The 13,528-nt window shown below is 40.3% G+C and overlaps 1 protein-coding gene across 1 annotated transcript; it reads left to right on the forward strand.

The window, feature by feature from the left end:
• Positions 1-1,465: 1,465 nt before the first annotated feature.
• Positions 1,466-13,482, forward strand: PYROXD1 (pyridine nucleotide-disulphide oxidoreductase domain 1). The gene is made up of 12 exons (XM_082280802.1): positions 1,466-1,576; positions 3,137-3,217; positions 4,648-4,767; positions 5,862-5,990; positions 6,834-6,907; positions 7,541-7,701; positions 8,358-8,458; positions 9,261-9,390; positions 10,233-10,345; positions 11,488-11,610; positions 11,855-11,992; positions 12,337-13,482. The coding sequence occupies exons 1-12, from the start codon at positions 1,493-1,495 to the stop codon at positions 12,583-12,585; spliced, it is 1,503 nt and encodes a 500-aa protein (XP_082136928.1). The 5' UTR covers positions 1,466-1,492; the 3' UTR covers positions 12,586-13,482.
• The last annotated feature ends 46 nt before the right edge of the window (positions 13,483-13,528 follow it).

Consider the following 13,528-nt stretch of genomic DNA (forward strand, 5'->3'; position numbering starts at 1 on the left):
GTTATAATTGTTATAATATTAAGAGTTGGTTGGGTTATATCGGGGCTGAGTTTTAAGGTTGATTAGTTGTTAGCAGAAGTTAATTGGGATAGGCGCATGCGTGATGTACGGGTGTAATGCCTCTGGAAACTCGACAGATGGCAACAGTATATGGGTAGGTTAGGTGGGAATTTTCTAGAAGGATTCAACAGGTGAAGTGACACCATCCCGAGTGTGGATTGGTTAACAGAGAGAGCCAACAAGATGACTTTTTGAGAGAATGACTGGTCAGGAATGCACCCTGGAATGAGCCAATCTGGAGTCTCCTACATGGCCAATGGAAGAGCGGATTGAAAATCGGCCCAATCCTGACCCACAAAGGATTATAAGAACTCTTCTGGTGTTCTGCACCAGGTCATCTCCTTGTGTCATGTGGCTCAGAGAGCATCCAGTGTCTCGTGAGTGCTGTTTTTCCTCTGCTTTGTTGTTGGGGTCTTGGGCATATCTGGGGTTCCCACCTCCAGTTGTTTGTTTTGTTTCATTAATAAATCAGTTAACCTGCCCAGGTGACTGACTGCATTTTTATTACTGGGATGGGATTGAGAGCACTTGGGAGGGACTGAAGGCACAGGGATGGGACTGGCAAGATGAAATGGAAAAGAGAAAGATCTTCCCTTCATCTCCACACACTGCTCCACCTGCTCAGGTGCGCTGCTTCCCTCTCCTGCGCTGCCCTGTGGCAGAAGGCTTGTCCCTTTGCACATCCTGAGCAATGCTCCAGGAGCACCCAGGTGTTCCCCTGCTCCTGCAGGATGCTCTCATTGTTGTCCTTAGAGAGATCCCCGGAGATGGCCCACTCCAGACACTCCAGCAACCCTCCTGAAAGCAACCCTCAACAGGGGCTACCCCTCCTCACCCTCACTGACCACAGCTGGGACTGCCCCACCCCTCCTCACCCTCACTGACCACACCCGGAGCTGCCCTAGGCATTGATTTACACAGGAATTTCACTAAATCCCACTCAGTCTTACTCAATAAGCTGAGAAAACCTTGCTGCTGTTCATATCAAATATGAAGTTGACTAATACGGAAAAATATGAAGAAAAAATAGAATCGAGGCGGATTACAGTGGTCATTGCTATAAAGTTTGCCTGGATCGGGTATGGCATCGGGGAAAACCTGGACTGGATTTCCCAGGAATACGGAATGGGGGAACCTAGGACTGGATTACGGCTCGATCCCGGAATTGGTGCAAAAGCTGGGGTTTGATCCCGGTTTTTTGTACAGAGATGTACAGCAGATATTACACACACGTTACATAAATACCAAATGGGCGGGAAGAACCCTTTCGGGGCGGGTGCGCACGGGACGACTCATGCCCACCTCGGCCCGCGGGAGGAGAGGAAGTTTTGGTGCTACTGCTCGCCGTAGGTGGAGCCGCCGCGGCCGCGCAGCAGCGAGGGGGCGGCCGGGGGAGGTCGCCGCGGTGGCTGTGCCCGGGGCGGGCGGGGCGATGTCGGGGGCCGGCGGCGGCGCGGCGCGGGGCCGGTTCGCGGTGGTGGGCGGTGGCATCGCGGGGGTCACCTGCGCCGAGAAGGTAAAAGGGGCCGGGGCCGCGCGCGTGCGCACGGTGCTCTCCCTCCGCTCCTCCCGCCTTCTCCCGCGCGGGCGTGCGGAGCCCGCTCGGCGCCAGCCGGGAATTGTCCCCCGGGATCCGGGAGGCTCCCCGACCCCACGGCGGAGCCTTAGTCTGTCAGGGCCCTTGGCGGCCCTGTGCAGCCGCCTGGACCGGCCGTGAGCCGGTGGAACCGGGCTGCGCGGCTGGCGGGACCGGCCCGGTGCCCGCGCTTGCTTAGAGGCATAAACGCTCTCAGGGGCATCCTGTGCACGGTCATAGAAGCAGATCTACACAGTAAATGCGTAAATATTCGCATGTATACTGTAGTTCCATACGCTGTCCTGCACCCCCCTAATCCCCACTTCTTAAAAATCATCTGTCTCGCTTGGGAAAACAAACCAAAGGCAGCTTTAGGACAGCAATACTGTAATATAATGATATTTATCTGTGTAGAAATACGTCTCAAGAGGTTCAAACCTCTAAGGTTATTTTGAAGCAATTTACGGACATTTCATAAAAGGAGAGTTACAACTTCATAACTGCAGAAAGCCGGCACTCTGTGCCCTGGTCCAGAGGTCAGGGACTTCAGTATTCCTGCAGGAATTACTCCTCATAGCCATAAAGGACTGTGCTGCAGCTGAGCTGAAGGCTGCTGTGATGTGCTTCCTTTTATTAATACTGCTCAGTTTTTATAGGATCCATGTTTTAGAGCTGTATACCTCATCCAGCTCTCTGAGAGTCCAAGTTCTAAAAATAAATTAACTTGTTTCTTGGTTTCAAGGTTTTTGATGTTTTTAAAGTAACAGTAACTGGAGATAATTTTGTACCTGCAGAATGAAATCATGTGGATATTAGTCTGGTGAGGAGTATTTTATCTGTTAGAACTGCAGAGCAGGATGAAGGCTGTGTCTTGGATGCATGTGTTCTCTGGTGATGTCAGGGTCTCTCTGGATGGCATCCTTTCCCTACAACAGCACCACTTGCCTTGGTGTACCTGTCACCTTGCTGAGCAAGGTGCATTTAAAATGGAAATTCTTCCCTTTGGCTTGGGGCTTTAAAAGTCTTGAATTGCTTAACAGCACCCTGAAGATGATAATCTATTTATCAGTTTACTATGTAGGGTTTAAAATATCCAGTAAAAATCAGCATTTCCTCTGTGAAAATGAAACCTGTAACCAATTAGTCACTGCTATGCAGTAAAAAAATGTGTATCCAGCAACTGGGTGTTTCCAGAAATCACATGATCATAGTCTATCAGACGGTCTTTGGAATATTGTTACAATAAAGTAGTCCTTTACACTATGGCTGCAGTTCTTGAAGGTATATTTATGTATGAATGAAGGTATATTTATATGTGAATGAAATAAATGTCTCCACATTCTCTTCAGTCATTATCCTTCTGTTACCCTGAAGTAGTGTTTATTCAATAAGATTTTGCAAAATCAAAGTAATGTATTAAGACATGCTACTTTTCACCAGTAGTTTTATTGTGTTAAACTCTGATGATGGCTCTCACCATAGTTTCTGTTTCCTTACAAGCTGGCTGCAGAATTCCCATCAGAAGACATTTTTTTAATAACAGCTTCCCCAGTTATAAAAGCTGTAACTAATTTCAAGCAGGTAAGAGACACTTAATTTTTCTTACAGCAAGACATCTTCTAAGTTTTTATGTGCAGATAATTTAGAACCCCGTGGTGAAAATGCTCATGACATTGTGCTTGTTTTCCTATTAGTGTGACTGCAGTGGTGTTAGTAGGACTGATGATCTGTTTTATAGTGGTGTTAGTAAGACTGATGAGCTATTTTATAATGATCCATTATTAGTAATTAGTGAATATATTAACACCATTCAGCGAAAGGTTAAACTAGGTACTTACATGGTTGAAGTGTGTTTGGAATTTCACTGCTTTATTAGTGAGTGCCCTCTTTTAGGCACTGAAATGGTATCATGGTCTTGCTCACGTTTGAATTTGAGGCTGAAACAGCCTTCTGACAAGTAGTGAAAGAAGGGACAGCCTTCTGGGAAATTGCTTTGAGCTTTATCTACTCCAGCAGCTGCTGATTCAGTGACATCTTTCCTGCTAGTTTGAAAAAGAGAATCAAATCCATGCATGAATTCAGGTTTGTGGCTAGTGGGGTCATTAAGCTGAGTCTTAGAGCTCTCTGTGAGATTGTTGGAGTAGCACCCAACTAAAGAATGCTTTCTGAAAGTGCTGGCAGCAGTGCCACGAGTGTCCAGTAAAGACATTTGCACAGTGCAGAGATGTAAACTCTGTCATTCACATCAGCAAAACTTTACATATCTGAAGAATAAGGGAATAGCTAAGCATTATTTGAAGGCAGCAGCATTTATGTTTTGGACATGAGCATCTTCATTTCTCTCTGAATTGCAAGCATGATGTGGCTTCTGGTTCCTTAGATGTGTTCCAAACTCTGGATATTCAATAAAGTAGCAGGCCTGGAGGTTTCCATGCAGCCACTCTCTTTTGGAAAAAAACCCAAATTGTCATAACTTATTTGAATGTTTTTCAGGTTCTGGTTTGCCTCTTTGGGGTTTTTATTTTTTTTTTGTTTGTTTTCTGTTTGGTGTTGCCCATTTCCCTCCCCCCCCCCCCCCCCCAGGTCTCTGAAATATCAGACAGTGGCTCTGGATGAGTTATTTTATCAAAGTTACAACTAAGAGAAAAGCAGGATTTTAACACTATGTCAGATAAGTTAAAAAGCACTGTTAACAACTCTGATAATAGACTTATTTATGGAATAAAACATCATAGCAGTTAGAGCAACTGTCAGGGTTCTCCATTTTTGCTTAATCTCTATCTTTAGGGTTAAAATTCTCTGTAGTGCTTTGACTCTTTAACCAGGAACAGGCATGGAAAGATTCTGTATTAAAAAAGGAACTTTTATCAGTTACATGATAACAGATCTTCAGACAATATGGGCTTTATGTTGTGAGTTTTTTACTGGAAATGAGCACCTTCTGTCAAAAGCTGTGGAAGAAGATAGGGATAAATGATCCATACTTTTAAATATCTCTCATTCTCTTACAGGTCTCCAAAACACTTGAGGAATTTGATGTCGAAGAGCAACCAAGTTCCTTATTAGAAAAACGATATCCCAATATTAGAGTTATACAGTCTGGAGTAAAGCAGTTGAAAAGTGATGAACATGTAAGATAATGTTTTCTTTTTTATGTATATAAAAAATAATTTAAGAAGTAGTTGAATGTTTTTGGGTGAGAAATTTTGTTCAAGAACATTCTGGTTATTGAACTGATAAGTTACCAAAATTACAAGAAAATACTTCCTGATTCTAATTTCACTTACTGCTTAACACTGTTTCTCAAGTAGAAATATATACAGGGGACAAAATCTTGAAAGAACCAACATTTCCACATTTTCTTCCTTCTATTTAGCAGGAAATATGTTGCAAGTACAAGCAATGGATAGCATGTACACACCCGTGTTAGCTCTGTGTCAACATGTTATTCTTCACTTCAGCACATCCAAAACTCACTTTGCTCACTTTTAAGTTTTGGAGATGTAATTTTGGGTAGATTCTGCTAACATTCTGAATCCAGTGGTTTTCTTACATCATTACTAGGATAGTGTTTTAGTTTAGGTCTTGGTGGACACAAATAATTAATGCATGTGGATTTGGAGGATCTTTTGCCCAAAATCACTTTAAACTATGCAGCTTCTAGTTTGTAGAACAACAAATAATGTCATAAAACGTTAAAATTTAAGGTCTTCTTTCTCAGAATGATGTAGCTTGTTTAGTGCCTCCACTTTTTCTTCAGCAAAGAACAGATCTGCAGTCTTTCTAAACTGTGTCCTATCCTGTGCCTGGTTAACACAGAGTTACTGCTGTTGAAATGTTTTGAGGGAGATTCTCAATTGCTAACGTACACTAGTGCATAGTTCTGTTACTGGGGCCAGAGGGACATTTGTCACATAGAAAACACAGCTCTCTTCTGGCACAGCCAGTGAGTACAAAGTGCCACCAAGTGGTAAACTGGATCTTGCTTGGAGTGTGCTGTGTACACCTCCCATTTTATTGGTGACATACTTGTGGTGAGTGTGATGGGAATAAAGGACACACAGTCAGTGAGGGTATGAAGGCTTGTTCCTTAAGAAGCCCCTTACAGCTTTTAATCTCTGCAAATTACTATGACATTAAGGAAGAATATTCTGATGTTCTCTTAGATGTCTTGATTTAGATGAATTCTCTTAGATGAATTGATTTTTCTCTTCATTGTTAACAGAAAATTTGCACTGAGGATGGGAAAGAATACATATATGAAAAACTTTGCCTGTGTGCTGGAGCCAAACCGAAATTAATTGTTGAAGGGAACCCATATGTATTAGGAATCCGGGATACTGACAGTGCACAGGTAAATGTGTTTTGGACTTAAAAACGTGTCATATATTCCTGCTTCTGGTGCAAAATACCAAAATTATTGTGGAATGAAATGGAGAAGCAGAAAATAATGTTTGTTATTATATATTCTTAAATAGGAACATTTTCACTAGAAGAAAAACAGCCTTAAAATGCCAGTAAGTAAATTAATTAGCCACTACATTTGTTAATTTTATAGATAGCTCATAGACAATATTTCTAACATGATAATATGGAATAAATTATATTCTTTCACCCTCCAGGCAGAATCCAATTGGAAAATATAAACAGGAAGTAGGCACCAGTAGAAACTTCCCTGGGAAGGTGTGTGTGGTACATGGTATAGTGGGCTGCTTCTTACAGTGGAAAGCTACTGAAGGAATGACCTTTTATTTCCTTTTAGTTCTACTGTAGCTTCTCCTCTTAGTATAGAAAAGAGTTAGTTATAGTCAAAGTTGTGGAAAAATTTTCACCTGAGAAATGACTTAATGGACTAAAAATGAAGCTTGGAAGCCAAAGGTGAAGTTTCACTGCTATAGGTCTTCAGAATCAGAGGAGGCAGGGGGAGCACTGCTTCTCCTTAACAGGGAACTGCCATTCATCAAATGAAGTTGGACCTCTAGGATAAAAAAAGGAGTTAACATTTTCAAATAATCTGAAGTGAAACTGAAATTGTTTGTTACAGCAGCTTCTGTTACAGATCTCAGCCTAACTGTATGTGTATCAATAGTCTGAGAAAATCAAAACAAGAGCAAGAAAATACTGAAAAGGATATAGTTAACCGGTGTGAGGGAACATGCTCTAAGTTCTAACTGACATTTTTCCTTTCTTAATGCAGGCTTTTCAGAAGAATTTAGCTCAAGCTGAGAGAATAGTGGTGGTAGGAAATGGTGGGATTGCCCTTGAATTAGTGTAAGTAAACAAAAAATACATATTCAAATAAAATCTTTAACGATGCAATGCTAAATCTAGTGTACATGAGTTTGGGAGAAGGTTGACTTACAAAATTGTATCTCTTAAAGCATTTAGTAGCAAAACTGATTACAGTTGTGCTTTTTTTTTTTTTTTTTTTTTTGCAATGTAGTGGTTCTTACTGACACATAAAATTAGGAAAGCTCCAGAAGAAGCTTTGACACAGAGATGTCAAGAATATACAGTTCATGTTCCACATAGTGTAAACAAGAGCCAAATGCCTGGTTTTAGCAGTGGGAGTCCAGCAGAAATGCACTTCTTTGTCATTATGGGGAGCAGGAAATACTAATTATTACTATTACAAATTTGATCTGCACCCCCCCCCACCCCGCTGCTCCCTGCCCCAGTTCAGTCGAGGTTGTGTTGGTGAGAGTATGACTTGTCAATTCGAAGAGATATTTTTTAATGGGTTCTTTATGTAAATATTTAGAAGTGGATTTGATAGGTTGGAAAGTCTTGGATCCCCTAGTTCTGGCTTCTGTAAGGAAATTTGACACACTTCTGCTTATGTTGCTAACAGTCAGATCCTTTTCAGGCAGTCTGTCACTTTATCCATTGTTTAAATGTCCACAGGTATGAAATTCAAGGCTGTGAAGTAATCTGGGCTATCAAAGACAAAGCCATTGGGAACACTTTCTTTGATGCAGGAGCAGCTGAATTTCTCATTCCAAAGCTCACTGCTGAAAGCCGAGAGACTCCAATCGAGTGTAAAAGAACCAAGTACACAGTGGAAGGTATGGGGGGTTTAGTTTTCTGACACTGCAGCAGCAGCATTTTGTATTAAAGATAGTCTGAAAATCAGTCAGTTTAGCAGCTTGGAATAAGGCTTACTGTTATCTTAAATGACATTTCATTCTTCCAAAAACTGAGAGTGAAAAAGCAACATGAAAACCCATCCTGAATTTCTGTAGACGGAATGTAATTACTTTTTTTACAGTTACTTGCAAACTGTAAAAAAGTGCTTACCTTTGTGCCAAATTTATATTCCCTGTATTCCCCCTGCTGAAGAACTTGTTCTATTTTCTATAATGTTTTGAAGTGAACTATCTCACCATTATATAGGAAGGAGCTGTCACGTAGTAAGATACGGGAGGAGCAGATGAAACCTCACAGAACATTATTACAGATGGAGTGAAACTGCAGTCTCAGAAACAACAGTTAACTAGGACTGCATGAACAAACATCACACAAACATATGTAGGACCAAAATCATCACAAAAAGAAGAGCATGGTTCTAGACATCAGGCAGGAAGAAGAAGGATATTACACTTCCATCTTCCCCTTTGGCAGCCAGATGGTATTCTTCTATTAATTGAGAATCCTTGTTCTGAATTTTGTGGACAAGGAAGTATGCACACTAAATCTGATATACTCCATCTCTTTCCTTAAGGAATCGAGGAAAAAGGAAGTCCTACAGCAGCATGTGACAAGCTGGGCAGTGCCTTAGGCCCTGACTGGCACGAGGGCTTACACCTTAAAGGGACTAAAGAGGTATGGGTGTAACCTTGCTTTCATATTTGTTTAAATGTTGTGGGTATGAGCATTGTGTAGAGTTTCCTGTTTGCAATAAAGCAGAAATCCTCACATATAGTTTTTTTTTTCATTAATGAATTCCTTAGCTGTTAGATGTTTGCATCTGTTTCACATTTAAAAAATGCAGGGCTGATCAGTTGTAGACCAGCTAAAGGATGGTTAGGATATTTTGCAGCTTAATCAGTGGTGATTTGTCTGTTGAAGGTGGTGGAACTGTATTTGTGTTGTGGAGAATAAAACAAGGCCCAAATTCACAAAATAATTTAGAGAAACAGGTAACTTTCCAGCTTCTCGTTTGAGCTCGGAATATGGTTGAAATGTGGGTTGATGTACAGAATATTTTTTCTTTTTACAGTCTTTAGAACAAAAACTTATTGTTATCAGAATTTCATTCATGATAGAAAAACAAAGGATTTGCAATCCTGAAAGACAGAAAAGATAGTTTACTTTATTCTGTTAAGTTTTGAACTCGCTTCCTGTAAGCTCAGGGGAACTTGAATACATTTTCTGGCATGCCAGAAAAATCTAATTGTTACAGACTTTCAAGAACATCAGATACATGCTGAAAAAGCAGGTAAATTGCCATTGGCTATGGCTAGATCTGTGCCAAAAGAGGAAAAAGTGTGGAAATTCAGTTAGTGGGCTGGAATATATGCTGGGGGGTTTTCCAGTTTAGTAATGTCAATTTAGGTGAAGATAATACTTGCTATTGACAATCTTGTGATTGCTAATCATTATAATTTTGTCAATCTTTCTTTAGTTTTCTCATAAAGTACATATTGAAATACTGTGTGAAGTAAAGAAAATACACTTACAGCAAGAATTTATCCAGCTGCAGCAGACTTCCTTGACTTTTCCTAAAGGAGAAAAAGATGTAGAACCAGATGAGGGTGAGTGCCAGTGCCCATAAGATGTTGAAGATAAATCTGTGCTGAAGCATGTTTGATCTTGTTTGCTGTTTTAAAGCAAATACAGATTTGAAAAATAAATCTTTTATCTCTATAAATTGAGGTCTAGCAGTTTACAGTAATAAATTTATGGGCTACAATTAAATTACAAAATCTTACGGGTCAGACCCTTTTTTCCACAAAGTAACCAAAATCCTGTATGCAGAATATTCCATCCTTAACACAATCCATTAAAATAATATTTTAATAGTGAAATTAAAACAGGAGAAAAAAACCACCAACATTTTATATCAAAACTGAAGTAAACCTTCAAAGTAGAGGAAAATACCCCTTTTTCATTTTAATTATGCCTATAATTTCCACCTAATTAAAATGAATATTTAAAATACTATTTTAGTAATCAGTTACTTTCAGCATAAGTCAATTCTGTGACGTTCTTTTTGCTTTTGAGGCACTTCCTGTGCATCTGTAAATTTCTACGCAAAAGAGTATTTGGCAATTGCTACTTGAGAGAACACCCCTCAGGATACAGTATTTTCCCCCTACAAATGAGGACTTTAATTGAGGAAAATTCTGAAAAAAGTTATTAGTAGGAGTTGGACATCCAAAATAATTTTTTTTCTCTAGTTCTGAGCAATGGTAAGGAATGTTATAGGTAACCTCTGATAATTTTTTCCTTTTTCTTTTAAAATTTTAATCTTTCTTTACCTATTCAGTTACTTCAAAGGTTTTGTGGGTTTTTTCTTTTATATCTTATCATAAGACATAATTAATAAAATAATTTGTTGGTTACATTCTAAGGGCAAAATTTTCCCCTTTTTCAGTGTTGTGGCCTGTATACGTGGAATTAACTAATGGAAAAATTTATGGATGCAATTTCATTGTCAGTGCAACTGGAGTTGTGCCTAATGTTGAGCTGTTTCTTGATGGCAATAACGTAAGTATACTGATTTCTTTTGGAGCTTTTCAAGTAAGGTGAAAAAAACTTTTTCAGCTGGTTTATGTTTCTGTTTCGACATGAAACATGGATTGCTAAAGAGTAAATACTGTGCAGCAACTCAAAATAAGGCAGGTTGTGTTGATACTGAGACATCCAATGTGATACAAATGTATTTGATTTGTGGTCTTGGTTTACGATGTTGTTCCCCAGGTGTATATACACCATATATATGCAGTATAAAGTGTTAAATTAAGCCTGTGCAAAGAGAGAAGAGCATCTGTATAATTTGCTAATGTGGCAAAAATGTAGAATAATTTTCGTGTTAATGCTGTACCATATTCTTACCTTTTAAATCATGACATTTGCTCCTGGAAAGGAAGCAACTATTTCCAGTATTTTTCATGTGGGACACTGAGCTGTCAGGGTGCTTGTGTTTATTGAGGGAAGTCACCCTGAGTCAGCACCCAAACACGGACGGGGATCCCGGAGTTCTTAAATGCAGCATGAATTTCCAGGCCTCAAGATCACTCTGTTTCTGTGTTCAGTGTCTGCTCAGCAACAACTAAAACATCCCTGGGTTATTAACACCTGGGTTATTAATATTGTTTTCATCACAAATCCAACAAATAGCCCCATACAAGCTACTACTAAAAAATTATCCCAGACAAAACCAGGATGTTAGGGTGTTTGGGATTTAGTGGTGCCATCTGATTAGGAAGTAAAAGTCTGTGCTCTGGTTAAAGCAAATGATGAAAACATAGATCTGATGTTGAGCCATGAGATATTTCCAGGCCTATGCTATAAGCTTAGATCAGGAATTAAGTTTCTGCAATGGTATTTTCTTGCTTGGCAAAAATACAAAGTGATCTCTTAAGACTGGGTGTCCCTGTAACTCACAGTGTGATTTGGAATTTGGCAAGCCCTGTTACTTCCCGACCTAGGTATCAGTAACAGTCCTTTAAAAACCTGTGCTGTGGTCTAGAAATAATAATAACAATAATGCTTTGTACTTTCCATGGAGGTCTTGCCACTCAGGATGGTCTCATGTTAAATAATAACGTAACAGATGATTGCTTAAGGCAGAGGAAGTTGAATGAGTTGATGACTTGTTTTATTGCTGATGTGTGCAAACCCTTCAGTTTGCTGTGGGTGAAGATGGAGGACTGAAGGTAGACAAGCACATGCACACGTCGCTGCCAGATGTGTACGCAGCTGGAGATATCTGCACGGCGGCGTGGGAGCCGAGCCCTGTGTGGCACCAGGTACATCCTCAGCTGCGTGTGATCCACAGGGAATCACACATCAGTGCACACACCAAGGAGTGAAGGGTTAAGCAAGTGGCTAATCCTCAGTGTGTTGAAGACAGAGTTTTATGGAGGTGGCTGGAAACTGAGCTGGCCAGCCCTTCTGAGTATTAAAACCACAAAGTCTGCACTGAGGAGAGCAGTGAGTGTGGTTGTGGCACAGTGACGGTCTTGTGACTTAAATCTTTCCAATCTCCTTCAGATGAGGCTGTGGACCCAAGCTCGGCAGATGGGATGGTATGCAGCGAAGTGCATGGCAGCAGATGCTTTAGGGGAATCTATTGATATGGATTTCAGCTTTGAACTATTTGCTCACATTACAAAATTTTTCAATTACAAGGTCAGTACAGTCTGAGTGTTGTAAACCACTGAGTAACATACACTGCTTGCTTATCTTCACTTGCTGAGACTGAGCAGATGCTTTAATATTGACAAAACACATTTCTTTATATAATTAATCCCATCTTAGATTTTCTCCTTTTGTTCTAATGCGTATGGTATTTCAAGGGGAAGATTTTTGAGTCCGCTGTGTGTTTGCAAGCCAGTGGTGGGGGAGGGACCCTAGAGACAAGTATTTCCCTGTCTGCATCACTTTTGAGGCCTAGAAGTGTTAGCAACAGAAATGCTAAAAGCCACTGCAATGCTCTTATGAGAGCTTTTTCTTTTCCCCTTTCCTTCTGTTAGGTGGTGGTTTTGGGAAAGTACAATGCCCAGGGCTTGGGCTCAGACCATGAGCTGATGCTGAGATGTACCAAGGGACACGAGTATGTGAAAGTGGTGATGCAGAATGGCCGAATGATGGGAGCTGTGCTGATTGGTGAAACGGACTTGGAAGAAACCTTTGAAAACTTAATTTTAAATCAAATGGATCTTTCAGCCTATGGTGAAGATCTTCTAAATCCAGATATTGATATAGAAGATTATTTTGATTGAACAATACCCCCATTCCCATTTTGAAAGATACCAAGTAATACATCTTAGAAAACTGTTTTCTCAGGATTCCCAGAAATGAGGGATAAATGCAATTCTCTGTAAAGATTTTGGGTTTATCTTGCCAAAATACTGACACAGGTACCAGCTACTCTCTGTTGAGCTGGCTCAGATGAACAGAGAACAGTTTTAGGGCACAGGGTGCTCAGAGCTCTTAGTACCTGGAATGTGGGTTGCAAATATAAGGCCTTATGCCTTTTTTTTTCTCCCCCATAAGTTTACTTCTGAAATAAATGTATTTTCTACTCAGTTAAGTACAGAACACAAGCTTTGCACAATGAAAGCCAGGATGAGATGGCAGTTGAGAGCAGCTTTTTAACTGCTTGTCCCTTCAGCTGTCCAGGTGTTGGGGTAGAGGTGCACTATTTTGCACAGTGCCAGCCCTGGGCAGCAGCTGTTTCATCCTGGCTTTGATTTTGTTCTACCGTTGCTACATGGGAGTTGCTATTTATTTAGGGTCAAATTGGGAAGAATTTATTGTACTCCACTCAATGCAGAGTTGGCAGTACAGATTGAGACTTCTACCAGACAAATCACTTATATTTTTTTGAGAATGACTGTTTTTAACTAAATTAATTCAATTTTTGGCAAAGGTCCTTAGCTCAAGGATGGGTGAAAGACTATAGGCTTTAGTCACTGTCACAATTTTATCAGAAAAATAAAGATGAAGAGCATGTTCTTAATGATACTTGTTTTATATTTGTTACACACCTAAGTGTTGGGGGAGGAAGGGAGAAGAACCAAAATGCAACCACCCAGAACTTGTGTTTGTTAGTGAAACTGAACTTGCCTTTTTGATCTTTGGCTGCAAAGATGTTAAAAGTAAGTAAATAAAATTGAATATAGCACTCAGCATGTGTGCCTGAGAATGCTTGCAAGCAGCAGT

Source organism: Coloeus monedula (assembly GCF_965178545.1).
Source record: "Coloeus monedula genome assembly, chromosome: 4".
Taxonomy (NCBI): Eukaryota; Metazoa; Chordata; class Aves; order Passeriformes; family Corvidae; genus Coloeus; species Coloeus monedula.

What these genes read in the sequence shown, in the direction of transcription:
- PYROXD1 (XM_082280802.1), top strand. Translation starts at nt 1,493, where the DNA reads ATGTCGGGGGCCGGCGGCGGCGCGGCGCGGGGCCGGTTCGCGGTGGTG. An exon ending in AGTTGAAAAGTGATGAACAT is followed by an intron (nt 4,768 to 5,861) that starts GTAAGATAATGT and finishes CATTGTTAACAG; the next exon opens with AAAATTTGCACTGAGGATGG. An exon ending in TGTTTCTTGATGGCAATAAC is followed by an intron (nt 10,346 to 11,487) that starts GTAAGTATACTG and finishes CAAACCCTTCAG; the next exon opens with TTTGCTGTGGGTGAAGATGG.